This window comes from Scomber scombrus, chromosome 4, assembly GCF_963691925.1.
Source record: "Scomber scombrus chromosome 4, fScoSco1.1, whole genome shotgun sequence".
Classification (NCBI taxonomy): Eukaryota; Metazoa; Chordata; class Actinopteri; order Scombriformes; family Scombridae; genus Scomber; species Scomber scombrus.
The window spans coordinates 15,024,028-15,038,347 of record NC_084973.1 but is presented as its reverse complement, the minus strand read 5'-3'; the positions used below and the strand labels follow the sequence as shown (position 1 = coordinate 15,038,347).

General features: G+C 39.4%; 1 protein-coding gene across 1 annotated transcript; it reads right to left on the bottom strand.

The window, feature by feature from the left end:
* Window positions 1–8,762: 8,762 nt before the first annotated feature.
* slc14a2 (solute carrier family 14 member 2) lies at window positions 8,763–13,954 on the bottom strand. Its single transcript, XM_062417611.1, has 10 exons — window positions 13,804–13,954; window positions 12,726–12,797; window positions 12,441–12,627; window positions 11,606–11,795; window positions 11,155–11,283; window positions 10,376–10,568; window positions 9,818–9,965; window positions 9,481–9,615; window positions 9,272–9,321; window positions 8,763–9,182 (listed from the first exon to the last, which is right to left on the bottom strand). The coding sequence occupies exons 1-10, from the start codon at window positions 13,825–13,827 to the stop codon at window positions 8,763–8,765; spliced, it is 1,548 nt and encodes a 515-aa protein (XP_062273595.1). The 5' UTR covers window positions 13,828–13,954.
* Window positions 13,955–14,320: the final 366 nt, after the last annotated feature.

Below are 14,320 nucleotides of genomic sequence, written 5' to 3'. Positions count from 1 at the left end.
AGTCCCTCATGAGCAATAATTTACAAATTAAGCACTGGGGCGGGCACAACGCTGATTGGGCCCTTCTTTTTGTAAAATAATTGTAAAATATAACCCTAACCCTAACCCTGTGGGAACATAGGGCCTAATTTTGGAATAAAAGTTAGAAATGTGGGAACATTGGGCTGTGGGAACATAGGGCCTAATTTTGAGAAAAAAAAGTTAGAAATGTGGGAACATAGAGCTGTGGGAACATAGGGCCTAATTTTGAAAAGAAAGTAAGTAATGTGGGAACATAGAGCTGTGGGAACATAGGGCTGTGGGAACATATGGCGCTTTTCCACTACACAGTTCTAGCACGACTCGCCTCGACTCGGCTCGCCTCGCCTCGATACGGCTCCAGAACAGACCTTTTCCATTACAAAAAAATACCTACTCAACGTGGGCGGGGTCGTCATAGCACGGCTCCGCGAAACTGCGGTGACTTTGTTTTATACGCGACACAAACACATAAAGAATGGAGGACATGGAGGCGATGGTGTTCTTGCTGCTGTATGTGGCTTTTTGTCACACACAAAGCAAGAAAATTGAGCCGTATGCCTGTAACGCTGCTGCTGGTATTTAAAAATGCCGGGTTTGATTCTTGTGTGGGACGGCTCATGACAATTTCAGCGACAACTACCAATCAGCGGCCAGCAGTGTGTCGACGTCACATTTTAGCACCGGCTGGGCTCGCTTGGAGCCTCACCAGAGCAGGTACTAAAAAAGTATCAGGTACCAGGTACTTTCCCTAGTGGAAACGCAAAAAAAACCGAGGCGAGGCAAGACGAGTCGAGGCGAGGCGTGCTAGAACTGTGTAGTGGAAAAGCGCCAGTAGAGCTGACCCCCTTTTTTGGGTCACCCACTGGCCAAAAGTCGAGAGGATATATTCAAAAAAGAACTTATCAAGTATAGTTTTCATGCCCTCCCACAAGGTAGCATCTAATATGGAAATTATCCTTGCATATGATTAAAGAAAATCACACTATTCTGCCATTGTCAGCCCCATTTGCCCCATGATCTAATGTTGATATTCATGGTCATGCTTGAGAGGATAGTAGTCATTGTCACTTCTCAATAGGTATGGGCAATTCCTGTAAATGTTATTGTTGGGGAATTTGATTTACAAAAGGCAGTTGAGGCCATGGCAGGGGTTTGCATTCAGATTATTATGTCAGGTGTGCATCCTAGATATGGGGCATTTGGATGCAGTATAAACTCACAGAGGAAAGCCTGATGACCTGTGACTTCTGAATAACGTTACTGCCACCTACCTTTTTGCAGGTTGGGATGTCTGTAATGATGTTTTACTTTTTTGTTCTTCAGACTGACTTACATCCTAATTTGCTGTAATGGGCAAGAGTATAAAAGGAGGCCAATAAATTGTGAGCAATGTCCGAGACCAGCTTTGTAGGTAGAGCTAGCTGAATCCTCTTTGCTGCACTTGATGATTCAATGTGAAAAGACAGTGACATAAATTGTTAAACACAGTGGCCTAACCTTAATTTTATCATGAAACTGTGCAAGAAACCCAAGGTAATTGTTAACAACATATTAAACATTGCACATATCCCTACAGATATGACTATACATTGTCATGAGAAAACAAATAGCAGGATTTCCCACAGGAAAATAATTAGTGGAGCTTTCAAGCACCCCTGTACCCCTTTTCCACTGAGTGAGGGGTCCAGTGGTAGTTTGTGCCCATAGATGATATATTTGAACACTTTCTAACCAATTATTATCATGATAATATATATCACTGGTGTATTCATGGAGCATCAGAGATTGTGGTCTGAGGATTTATCCTTTTTTTTTAACCAAATCTCTAGGAAACGTCAAAGTCAGTGGAGGGGGATTGTTACAATTATGCTCTGAGGGAAACCTGAAGAGTTGAGGAGGATGAGGAGGACCAGGACCAGGGCCACCAAGATTATGAGCTATAGGAGAGCAATTGCCTCTGAAGAGATTCGGGCAGACCATGTGGTCAATCATCGTCTGACAATGAGCTTGGCAGGTCTGAGAGTCCAGCCAAACTTGAGCTGCTTCACTGTGGCTTCAATGGCCCGAACATACAGAAATGAGACTCTCCTTACTGTAGTACTACATACAGTATCAAGACAGTACTAAAAGATTACTGTTGAATACTTAAATAAATCTTTCATGTATGTTATGTATGTATGAAACTGGGAACTGTACTCCTACTTTACAGCATTGTTACTGTATTGTTTTAATAATTACAGCAATTTACAGTATTCCACATGTAGGATTTACAGAACTGAAAGACTGCCACATTGTGGTGGAAGAGGAAGACTTTTGTCACCTCAGGACAGGAGACTGGAGACCAGGAGACTGAAATAGTCTTCATAGTTAAAGCATACAATGCAATAACACTAAAGCAAGTAAAAACTCGAATCAATGAAGACCAGGGTATATCTTTAAAATACTGACCATGTCCTACAGTGAAACCACCTATGAACGAAGCAGGTCTACAGAGAGCCATTTGAGAGAAACTCACAAACAGTTAAAGAATTGTGCTAAAATTATATTCAAGTGACTCCCATTCATTACAATACTGTAACGGACTGCATCCATAGACACATTATTATAATGTAATGTTTTGTACTTCACATTATTGACTGCTTTAAGTATTTTTTTGGATATTGCTGTGTTGTCCGTTTTAGAGAGTTCTTGAGCTAGATGCAGCTGCAGTTCCCCTTGAATTAATGTGTGTTGATGAAGATTCCACATTGCAAAAAGGTAATGACAGAGAAGGAACACCATTGGCCAGCATGCCATTGTTGAGGTTCCTGGTCAGTGAGAGGGGAACATTACCATGTGTGCAGCTATTTATCACCATGGTGTCCTTGATCACCATACAACCCTTGGCCCCTACAATAATGCCCATGTCATCACTTTCCTGGATACAATATCCTCACTCCGGCTGAGCAGATGGATGGTCCAGAGCAGCCCAGGTACGTTGTCATCTGGGTCAACTTAAATTTTCATTGGTCTGCTCTGGTCTGCAACTGGATCATCGACCACCCAGATTTTCCCGTTCTTCATCTGCCTACATATTCGTAATTTCTCAACCCTATCGAGGAGTTTTTTTCAGCTTGGCGTTGGAAGATGTATGAATGCAGTCCCCATGAGCACATACCCCTACTACAAACAATGGATTAACCATGTGGTGATATAGCTGCTGAAGCATATCAAGGCTGTATTGCCAGACGATACTTTCTCTCCTGCCAACGAGACGTCGACGAATTTTAGTTGCCAGACAGAAACGAAAGGCAGGATGCAGCCTAATTTTCTTTACCGTATAATTTCTATGTTTGTTCTGTATGAAGTTCACTTTTCAAATCCAACTGTGTTTGCAACAGTTTACAAGAAGTTACTGTAAGTACAATATAGTGTAACACTGAAAATGCGAAAGGCCTACTGATAAGATTATCATAGTGTTTTTCACTCATCATAGTGTTTTCATTTGAGCACATCAGTGTTCAATTGGTTCTTAGAAATGTCTCATTCATTTGATGGTGCATGATTGTCATTTGAGGACAAAATTTTACTTTGAGAAGAAATAACATTATTTTGAATGAAGTGTTTGCTTTGCAAGAGATTTGAGGAGTTTTGGGTTTGTATGCGAGTTTTTGTATTTGTGTTTAAAGTTTAAGAAATTAAGTCATGCTTTCAGAAAACTTGTGTATGCAATTGAGAAAAACTACTGTAAGTACAAGATTTGATTTGGATGTTCTCCCTTCTGAAGAAAACAAGCCTCTTAATATTTCTTATTTAACTCATAACCTCAACCCTGCACAAGGGTAATTTTTACACATACAAAGGTATTTTTGCCTGTTACAGTGGTGTTACACTCCCAACTTTCACTGAAATCAAAATAAACTTGCTTGTAGTATGTCACTTGCCTCCAGACTCCGATGTGAAACCAATTAGAAAGTAATGCTCATTCATTGAACACCAGATAAAACAATGAAATCAGCAGTGATGCACTTGCTCTGCTGTCATATTACTGTCACTTAACTATAAGTTACTGTTGGAAGCTCTGGAAAAAGAATTCCAGGGCAGAGCTATGCACTGATTACACTGTATGTCTAAGGCTCAGATAGAGGAACTGGTCACAAAACTAAATTCTCTAGGAATTACCTGAAACTTCAGTGTCATCTTTGTCTCAGAGCAAAACTGTCAGGTTCATGTGTTTGTGACCAAAGCTGCTTTTTATTAACTTTAACATACAAGCAAATTGTGACTAATTTGCTCTGTGAAGTCCTTACACTGATTGCCTGTCAATTTCTGTATATATAATTCTTTTACTTGCTTTTAACGCTCTTCATGGTCTTGCACTAGTATAGTCCCTCTTGTCCTGTGGCACGAGTCTTTTACTTGTTCCAAAATACTTGACAAAAACCTTTGGACCTATTTCAATACATTTTAATAAAACAGTTGTGTCGCTGTAGATGCATCAGGACTAGGGGCCATGCTAGACATTTTTACCTGTCTGACAGAGTGTGCGGAGCATATCATTTGATAAAATTGCACTAGCAATGCTGGATGAGTGCCACTAATTTCATTTAAACCCAGAGTGAAAATACTTGTTGCCAAAGGGTTTGGCTACGCCACTGCAGTCAAAAACACTCAGAAAAATTAGTCTGCTTTTGTTGCTGGGCTGAAGTAGCTAAACACTCAGAAAAATTAGTCTGCTTTTGTTGCTGGGCTGAAGTAGCTCAGCTTAGTCAACTGGTAAGTGGGCACTTGGCTACAGCATTTTAATAATTATATTTTCCAGTGGAACTTCACATTTCACCATTTCAATATTTTACCTCAAAATTGTCTATATGAGTATATTTTTTCTAAGTTGGTGATTACAGCAACTTTTAAATTATTGTGAAGACCAGTATTATTGCATTGCAGTAGCAAACACCTTTACTAGGAAATGTCATTATTTTATCAACAGACTAAACTGTAGTTTTAGCAAACTCATGACCCATGCCATCTGTCAAGTAAAGCTGGAATCTTCTGAGCATAATAGGCCCTCATTGGATCACTGTAGGTTACAACATCCAAATAAACTGCACAACCATCCACATCAGTAACTGCACGCTCCATTAAGTACTGGAATGTCACTGGGCACATTGTGCAACTTAAACGGCATCACCAGAGCAGAGACACCAATAAATGCAAAAATTTCTTACCTGGCTTTCGGCATGACTACCTGCCCTGTTCAGTTTTGACTTTAGAGTTGTTTGACTGGTTTGGACTGCTTTATGATTGCCCACTGCAACCTGTCTCTAACTTGACTCATTGCACCCGCTGGGCAACAGGAACAACAGCACATGCACACTTAACTCCTTATGTCAGGCTGGCTTTATGTGCATCCATCCTGAGTCCTCAAGCACACTTTCTGCTAGCACTAGATTTCACGACAGAGGAAGAGAAAAACGTAGAAAAGAAACATACAAACTCTATTTAGTGGATTAAAAGAAACAATACATTGAGAATGTAGAAAGGAGTAAATCAGTCTATCAGCTTTTTCTTGAATGGTTGTTTATTATTGTTATTTTTGTCACAAATGCCAGGGGAGTTGAATTGTGTTTTCCTACCTTGGAAACTCCAGTGAGTTAAATTAGCTCAGAGCGTAGTGTCTTGCCAGTCAAAGGGATCATTTCAATTTCAGTTGGTTTAGCTTGTCAATTTAATCTAAAATTAGTCAGGGTCATTTGGTTTTGCATGGCAAATTCATGATAAGTTATCTTAAATGCCAAAAAGGTGTTTTTTTTTATTATTATTTTTTGTTCCGGTTATACGAGATTGAATTTTGTGTTGAATATGAGATTTGGGTAAGTAATTAATTAATTTTGGGTGGAATACTCTGAAATGTAAGAATAATTCCCATAGGGGAAAGAAACATTGGAGTTACTAAGAAAGTGGATGTGACCTTATTTGAAGATAAATACACTAAGGTAACAGATATTTATATATATAATTCTGTACTGTATGCACAGGTTTTTTGTTTTGTTTTTGATGTCCTGGCTGGATTTGATGGGGAGCCAGTCCCAGTGGTGAGACCCTCCAGAAGAAACCTAGCGAGCGGTGTGGCAGCTTACCTGGATTGTGTTTGTATTGGATTTCACTCTACTGAACTGATCCCACAGAGTCACAGGACACTCCAAAATAAAGATTCATGATCACATATTAGTTCATCTTACCAGAGTAGAGAAACAAGCGCACTTAATCATAATTTATTTTGTTTTATTTAAACTTGTGTACAGAGCCAGACTAGCTCTTTTCTCCTGTTTCAACTATTTATGGTTAGTGAACCAGTTGATGGCTTCATATTGAAATTAAATCTTCTCCAACTCTCAACAAGAAAATTTAATAAATGTACTTTTCCAAAACTACTTCTTTAAACCAAGTTAAACCAAGCCAAGGGGAAACTAATGTTGCTTGTAGCGAGGGTTATGGTTGATTTTTTTAAACTTTGGCTTTGACATATAGTATATGCCAAAAACAGGCTGATAGTTATTTCTTATCTATAATTAAAGCTTCAGTAGAATCACTGACATGGATTAGGTTATTTGTGTGCCATAATATATTAAAGAATAACCAGAATAACTGCGTCATACAGGTAAATAAAGTAGATGTTTTAGCCATCACACTGTGCAGCCTTTCACATGTCTGAGGGCACACCACAGCCTGGCCAGTATCATCCAAATTGGTGCGAAACAAGAAATAATAATTACATCTATAATTTCATATAAAAAGCATTGCACAGTTCTTTCTTGTTTAGTTTAATTACATACTGCTGAGGTGTAAAGCCAGGATCTTACAGCAGGATTCCTCTTCAAATCGACATGTGATGCCATGATCACCATGTGATGCTGCTGTTATGGTCCTGTCCACTGGGGCTAATGTTAGTGTTACCTCTAGAGGTCTTTTATTACTGACCAGTCTCCCAGGTTTGATGTTGTAGAGTTGTGATGGAAGAGTGTTTCTGAGGCAGAATAGCCCCTTGTGCAAATATTTCTTATTAGACTTTAAGTGACAACCTTAAATAAACAACATTGACAAGATGGATTATTGAAAATAATTTATTAAAAAACAAAATGCATTCAATGCATATACAAACAAGACTAGGTAAAAACCTCTTATATAGCTGGACCATATATGAAATTAGAGGGCTTTCAATTTGTACATCGGCTGGTTAACATCAGACATGAGCATCGCCAACATTTGTAAGATGCTGGTTTGTATGTCATTTTAAGTTCATTTATTTGTATAGCACTTTTTATACAGTAGTTTTAACTCTGTGTTGCTGTACACATAAGAAGAAAGAAAAAATACTTCATTGCACAAGATTCTGGGCTATATGGTGCTGTTATAAATATGTTCTACATATAATTCCACTCACCCACAATCTGAAAAACAGATTTAAAGCAGTAACTATGAAGTTAATCATTAATGCTAAATGATCCTGATACAGTGTTTAAAGTGTGTTAACAGTGTTACAGTGTGTCAAATAAATATAAGACACTAGATGCATGTAGCATGCAGAAATTGACAGTAAGACACAGATGATCTTTTCTCACAGGTTGGTGCTCCTGTCAGTACTGGAGTCTCTGTGCGAGACGTTTCAGTTGGTAAATGTGTTTTAAAACTTATTTTGGGGTTGCGTTCACTCTCAGTCCTGCTGAGAGCCAATCATATTGAAATAGCAATGGCCAATGGGAAAACTCCTACGCTTGGCCATCCGACCAATGGTGTAACTTCATCACTCAGTCAGTGAATCAGTGAGTCAGACCCTGTTTACACTTGGTTTTAAGGAGTGTTTTGGGCAATTGGATCACAAGTGGACAGCATTAAATACAAATGTAAACAACCACCAAGACACATTGTGATGTGATCACTAAAATCACTTGCCAAGGTAGTCTGGGACATATTTGACCACATATCTTTTCTAATGTAAACTCTAATGCTGGTGCATCCCTGACAAGGACATAACAGGAAAATAAGTCATCAATGCGGGACGTGGTGGTTGTTTTAGTGACAAGGCCCAATGACTGTCCTGCCAATCTCAACAGTTGGAATAGCTCATAGCCTACATGGATATTAGTTCTTGAAATAATTTTGTTTTCTTAGCTGGCCCATGTGAAACAAATCTGGTGCTTGTTTGGTGACAGACTGAAGTAATAACTGTAAGCAGGGCCCTTTGACATTCTAGCAGAAATGACATAGGCAGTAACACAGGTGGTCAGCTGATCATCTTTGAGATGCATGATAGACACAGATGTTAACAGCAATGTGTCCTGGCTGCCGACTTGTGTTTGGATCACTGAAACACACCAAAACCATGAAACCTTGTGTAAACAGCCTCTCAGTCAGGCACAGACAATTCAAAGGACCAGCAGGTCCAGCCAACAATTTTACAAAAAAACACTAGTGCAACACATTGTCCATTCATTCTGTTAAACCACTGGACTCAGAAAGGAAATCCAGCATGGGCTTTCAACTCTCTCTCTCTCTCTCTCTCTCTCTCTCTCTCTCTCTCTCTCTCTCTCTCTCTCTCTCTCTCTCTCTCTCTCTCTCACTCTCTCTCTCTCTCTCTCTCTCTCTCTCTATCTCTCTCTGACTGTCCTCCTCCTCCTCCTCCTCCTCCTCCTCCTCCTCCTCCTCCTCCTCCTCCTCCTCCTCCTCCTCCTTCTCCTTCTCCTCTCTCTCATGAATTTAGTTTAAACATAATCAGCTAGAGTATCGTCAGTTAGATTGTTTTGTCTGGTTTCTTCTTTGGTACCCTGTTGTTTCACCACTGGTACATGGTTTTTGATGTTTGTCTCATCATTTTCAGACTCTGATGCCTCATTCATTGGTCTGCCGTCTTCTATTTTTTCAAGCTCCAACCTCAGTTGTTCTTTCTCACTCAGTATCACCACTTCTCTGAGGGCCTCAAGCTGCTCCTCCTTCTCTGTCCTCTCTTTCTCTGCCTTATCCATTTTCTCCTGCTTCTTCAACTTCCAGAAGAAGCCCAGGTTTTTCTCTGGGTATGTGACTTTTGCGAGCGGCAGCTTAAAGATCCTTTTGGTCCCCGTGGTGATGAGGAGAAAAGTGAGGGCAGAGAGACAGAAAGGCCAGGTGCAGGCTGGCAGACCAAACTGTAGACAAAAAATAAATCATCCTGCAGTGAGTGGCATGTTTTTTGGGGGTAATTTATGAGTAGGATTGAGGGAAAATGTTTACTTACCCTGGACATGATGTTGGCAATGGCTGAGCCGAGGTATGCACAGAAAAAAGCTGCAGGACAGAAAAGGGAGAGAGATTATTACAAAAGATTCATGCATGTCCTGTGCTCAGTATGGTCATACTGGAGATAACAAAAATCTAGTTGCATGGTCATGTGAATATTCTGTCTTTATTAGACCGATTTTATACAATGTTTGTGTGTCTACTCACCACATGTGATGGCAAGCAGGTGCACCTGCCAGGTAAGAGCATAAAACATTCCTCCTATGGCGATGCAGGCTAACACACAGTTGTATCCCCATAGACCAAAGTAAATGTCTCCAAATGGAGCAGCCAAAGCCAGGCCTGCAAAACAAAACACACAAAAGATAAATCACAGCTATCTCAAAAGTGCAATGTTCAGTTTAAGTTTGGATTTTCCTAATAAATAATGAAAATAAGATGTGTTTTTTAATGAGGTGAGACACATCACTTTTACATTTGATGTTTGCTATTCCACAATCTTCCTATATCAGCTGCCTAATGAGGTATTGTTTGGTCTTCTCACCAGAAACCATGCCAACTGCAGATCCCAGGACAGCATGAGCACAGGTGATAGGGGAAGAGATGAAGAGCGAGATGATGAAGATTCCTCCGGTCCAAGGGTTGTCACAGCCATAGACCTGACCTATCCCCACAGGCACTGACATGAACAGCTAAACAGACACAGACAGATATGTTAAACATAATTGCAGATGTACAACAAAACACGATGTACGCCTCCAGTCAGGGTGTCAGTTATGTTGATTGACATCTCACTGACTCTCCTGTAAGCTCTGATGCATACAACAGCTCAACTTACTTTAACCTGAGAAAACATATATGAACCAGAATAACGTAAAACACCTGTGCAGGGCCCCATGTTTCCACAAAAACAATTTTTGTCACAATACTGTTGTGTGAGAAGTTAGACATTTTATGACACTGAAAGATTTGAGGAATCTGTCAAATCTGGATTAGTTTACATAATTCTTAACGGTTACTGGGGCCAGGTAAAAACAATTAACACCTGCACACATTGAGATAAGTGTAAAGAGAGTTTTGTCATCATAAAACTGTCACTGACCTTGGCTACATCAATATCAGCCCATGTGATGTTGGGCAGCTCCGACCGAGGTTGAATGAGGACTTGGGGGAAGTGGTGGTTGTAGTGGCCGGTAGCCACCATGTGGAGACACACCAGGATGTTGAAGGGCAGTGTGAACACTGGCAGATCCCAGCGACTGTTAATGGATGCCAGGGCACTGGACACGATTGGGCTGAAATATAAGGATACAACATTCTCAGTTTTGGATTCAATGCACTCATAAATCACAAATATTCATGTGCATCTATTACAATGTGGGCTCATATCTCAATCACATTCATAGTTGTTTGTACATCATTTCTGCTCTTATGATTAAAAATACTAACTAGCAACAGAGATGCCTGTGATACTGTCAACTATGGGCTCACATTAGAGTCATATGTGGTGTAGCTTTGTATCACCATATCTTAATATGTGAAAACATTTTGTATGAATACATTCAAATATTTGAATGTGTAAAAAATATCTGAACAAATAGATTACTTTTTTGAGTGCATAAAGAAGATTTGCACAAAGGTTTCCAGTTACAAAACTTTTTGTATTTATACAAAATGTTATTACCAATATCATCGTCAGTCATCACTGATTGACTCGAATAAGCAATGATTGGCTGAGGTCAGGGTCAGGCTAATGAACTTAGTTAGCTTTAAGCTTGTGAAGTTTCTTTACTGTGATAGAGTTGTCGTGTGATGTGGTTAGGTTATCATACTTGCTTAAATATAATTCTAATTTCTAACAACTCATTCTATCCTGCTTACCACATCATGGACATGAAGATGTTGGGTAGCAGAAGCCACCAGTACCAGTCTCCTGCCTTGGAGAACACAGCCATCAGAAGGCCCACCAAGATGCCGTTGTATCCATACAACCCTGCAGCTATTGCACCCCTGAAGGGAAATAATTAGATTGAATCAATTGTTTTTCTGCTGCACACACATTGACTCATGTTACTTAACCAATTCACCTTCCACATCAAAGAAAAAGTATCCCATTTAGTTTATGTCATGTCAGCACAGTCAGCAGCTGACTAATAGCTAAACCACCGCACTGTTGCTGTGATTGACGTTCAAGTTCAAAAATACAATGGGGATGTTCTTTACTTGTATGACACATGTAAATTAAAATCCAGCTTTCTTAATTACAGTTACATAACAGGTTATTAAATATCTGCAGCATTAATTTAGTCAGAAAATAAATTAGTGCTCAAACCTGTTCTGTTGCAGAATGAGGGCAGAAATGGTGGCAAAGAGTGTGCCTACAAAGCCGTTTAGGGCCCACCAGTAGTTCTGCAGGATGAGACCAGCAAAAATGATGAGGCCACTTAGAGGGTTGTTGACAAACATCACCTGGGCAGCTCCACGCAGAACCCAGTCCAGCAACTGCAGCAAGAAAAACTGTTCTGGATGGAGGGAAACAGAGAACAAACAGTGTGTTGACATTTTCATAGAGCTGTGTAATAGGCTTCCAACAGTGAATGTGAGGCAAGTGCTGGTCCTCTCTGGCTCACATTTGTGTTGCCAGGGACAAGAATTAAACAATCCCACCCGACTTCTCAAATAAATCTGAATTTATTTGACTGTGAGCAAAACTTGTTCTCAAAGACTATCAAAATACACATGCTGTGAAGTGGAACCCAAGCCCAGAAGCCATAATACTAAATGGACAGCTCTTCTACAGAGACAAAGTCACACACCAGAAAATATCCACAGGGCAGAAGTTTTTTTGGGATTAATTAATTCTCTAATTGGCACAATTTCAATGTGTTTTTCAGTGTTACATCATTGTTTATATGTAGATACCAAACAGTACATGCAGTATTTGCCTGTTATTTAAATTCTTTCTTGTATCTCTTCTCAGATACTTATTGCATAATTGAACTCAAGGTGGTAATTGATCATTTGACAGTAACATTATGTGTTCCATTTGCATATGGACTAAAATATCTCACCCTGTTCACCACAAAGTTATGCAATTTTATAATAATGTTATTTTCAGTGTACTACTGGACTTTGTGGTTCAAAGAGTTATGAGTTAGTTAACTTACTTTGCATCCATTTTCCAAACACTTCCATGTCTCCAGAGAAATAGGAGACTCCCTTCAGGAAGCGAGCCCTGGCCTTCTTCAGGTTTGTGGGTCCTGTAGCCTGCTCAGGTTCCTTCTCTTTTTTGTCCACTTGGGGTTTGTCATGATCAGACTGTTTCTCAGTGTGCGCCATCAGGGGCTGGAGTTCCTGAAGCAACAACAAATTACATGGACTGTTTAAACCAGGTAAAAATACACACAGCATCTAACTTACACTGTAAATCTGAACTGTGAGTACTGACGTACAGTGACAGTGGTGGCAGTAGAGGTGGAGGGCAGTGCAGGAGAAGTAGAACCGTTGATATTCTTCTGAATATCCTGAGAGGAGAAAAAAAATAAGATTTCACTCCACAAAACATTCAGTCTTCGTCACTACTTATCATATATGCTCACTAGGTACACATGTGCAATGTAATGCAATCCAATATGACAGCTCCGTTATACATTCTACATTTACAAAGCTTATACATTATATATATACAGGGTGTCCACAAAGTCTTTTTACAATTAAAAAAAAATCATTACAAAAGCAATTGATGAGATATGTTAATCAGATTTGTTCTATGTACTCAGTGGTTATCAAAGTTTTTAATCACTTTGCATTTGTGTATCGTGTATCAAACAAAGATACGGGACATCAACGACCTGAACCAAAAGATCACTGCCACCATTGATGAGGCTATGCTACAGCGAACATGGCAAGAAATCGAGTACCGTCTTGATGTGCTTCGTGCAACTAATGGTGCCCATATAGAAGTGTATTAAATGATTACATTTCCACAGATTTGTCTATTCATTTGCTTTTGTAATAAATGTGTTAAATTGTAAAGACAATTTGGACACATTGTATATATATATACATATACATAAACATAAACAAACAAAGTAAATATCTATCTAAATGTTTTTATCGCTTTTTATCTGTTAATCTGTTATCTATGTTTATCTGTTACTCTTTGTTCCTTCATTTTTTTCAGCGTGTATGAAAAACTAATGTTACATAATCTCATGTCTTAAGAAAGGTGTATTTATGTATTAAATATGTATTAAAATGTGTTATTTTAAAGTGTCTCTATTATAGTGGAAAGAAGTTAAAACCAAAACCAACATGCACCATTTTAATATTAATCATTATTTATACAAAATGTAGTTACCTGACTGTATTGTGCCACTAAAGGATCTAAATAATCTTATTAAATCAATAAAACATAATGCCTACAATCTTCTTTGCAAACAAACACACACCTATTATGTAACTACAGTTTATTCATAGTTTACTGTCCTTCAGGACTTCATGCACTTGGACAAACAGCTGTTCTCCTACCTTTGTGCAGTGTGATCCAGGCATATGTCTCTGGATGGCCACAGGTTGAATGGGTAGCCAGCTTCTCCCAAGTTGTACTCTGGAGACCTACACTAAGGGCTTTTATTGCAACAGAAAAACCCACCTCTTTTCTACACTCCTCCTCTCCCTCTCATCCACCGCTTTGTTCTCCCTGCTCATCCCCAACATGAATCGAAGGCACTCAGCAGTGATAATCTTTGCCACACCCAAGTTCTTTAACTCAGACATCAAATGCGCACAGTGTCTGTCCTTTCTCCAACATTCTTTATGACACATGAGGTGAAATCCAGGTCAGGTGAAATCAGCGTTTGCATATTTGCTCCATTTGAGTTATTGCAGGTATTTGTTACAGGGCTCTGTTTGAGTGAAAAACCACAAAGTCAGACTTTGTAATCTGGGATCTGATTCCTCTCCAACAGTCTAACACTTGAGAGACCATCGGAACCAAATATCAATGACACTCTCCAAGGCATCTCATCCTCAATCTCTCCAACCA

Coding starts and splice junctions, on each gene's coding strand:
- slc14a2 (XM_062417611.1), bottom strand. CDS start 13,827: ATGCCTGGATCACACTGCACAAAG. Junction 12,798..13,803: donor CTGGATCACACTGCACAAAG/GTAGGAGAACAG, acceptor TTCTCCTCTCAG/GATATTCAGAAGAATATCAA. Junction 9,966..10,375: donor CTGATATTGATGTAGCCAAG/GTCAGTGACAGT, acceptor GTGTCTGTTTAG/CTGTTCATGTCAGTGCCTGT.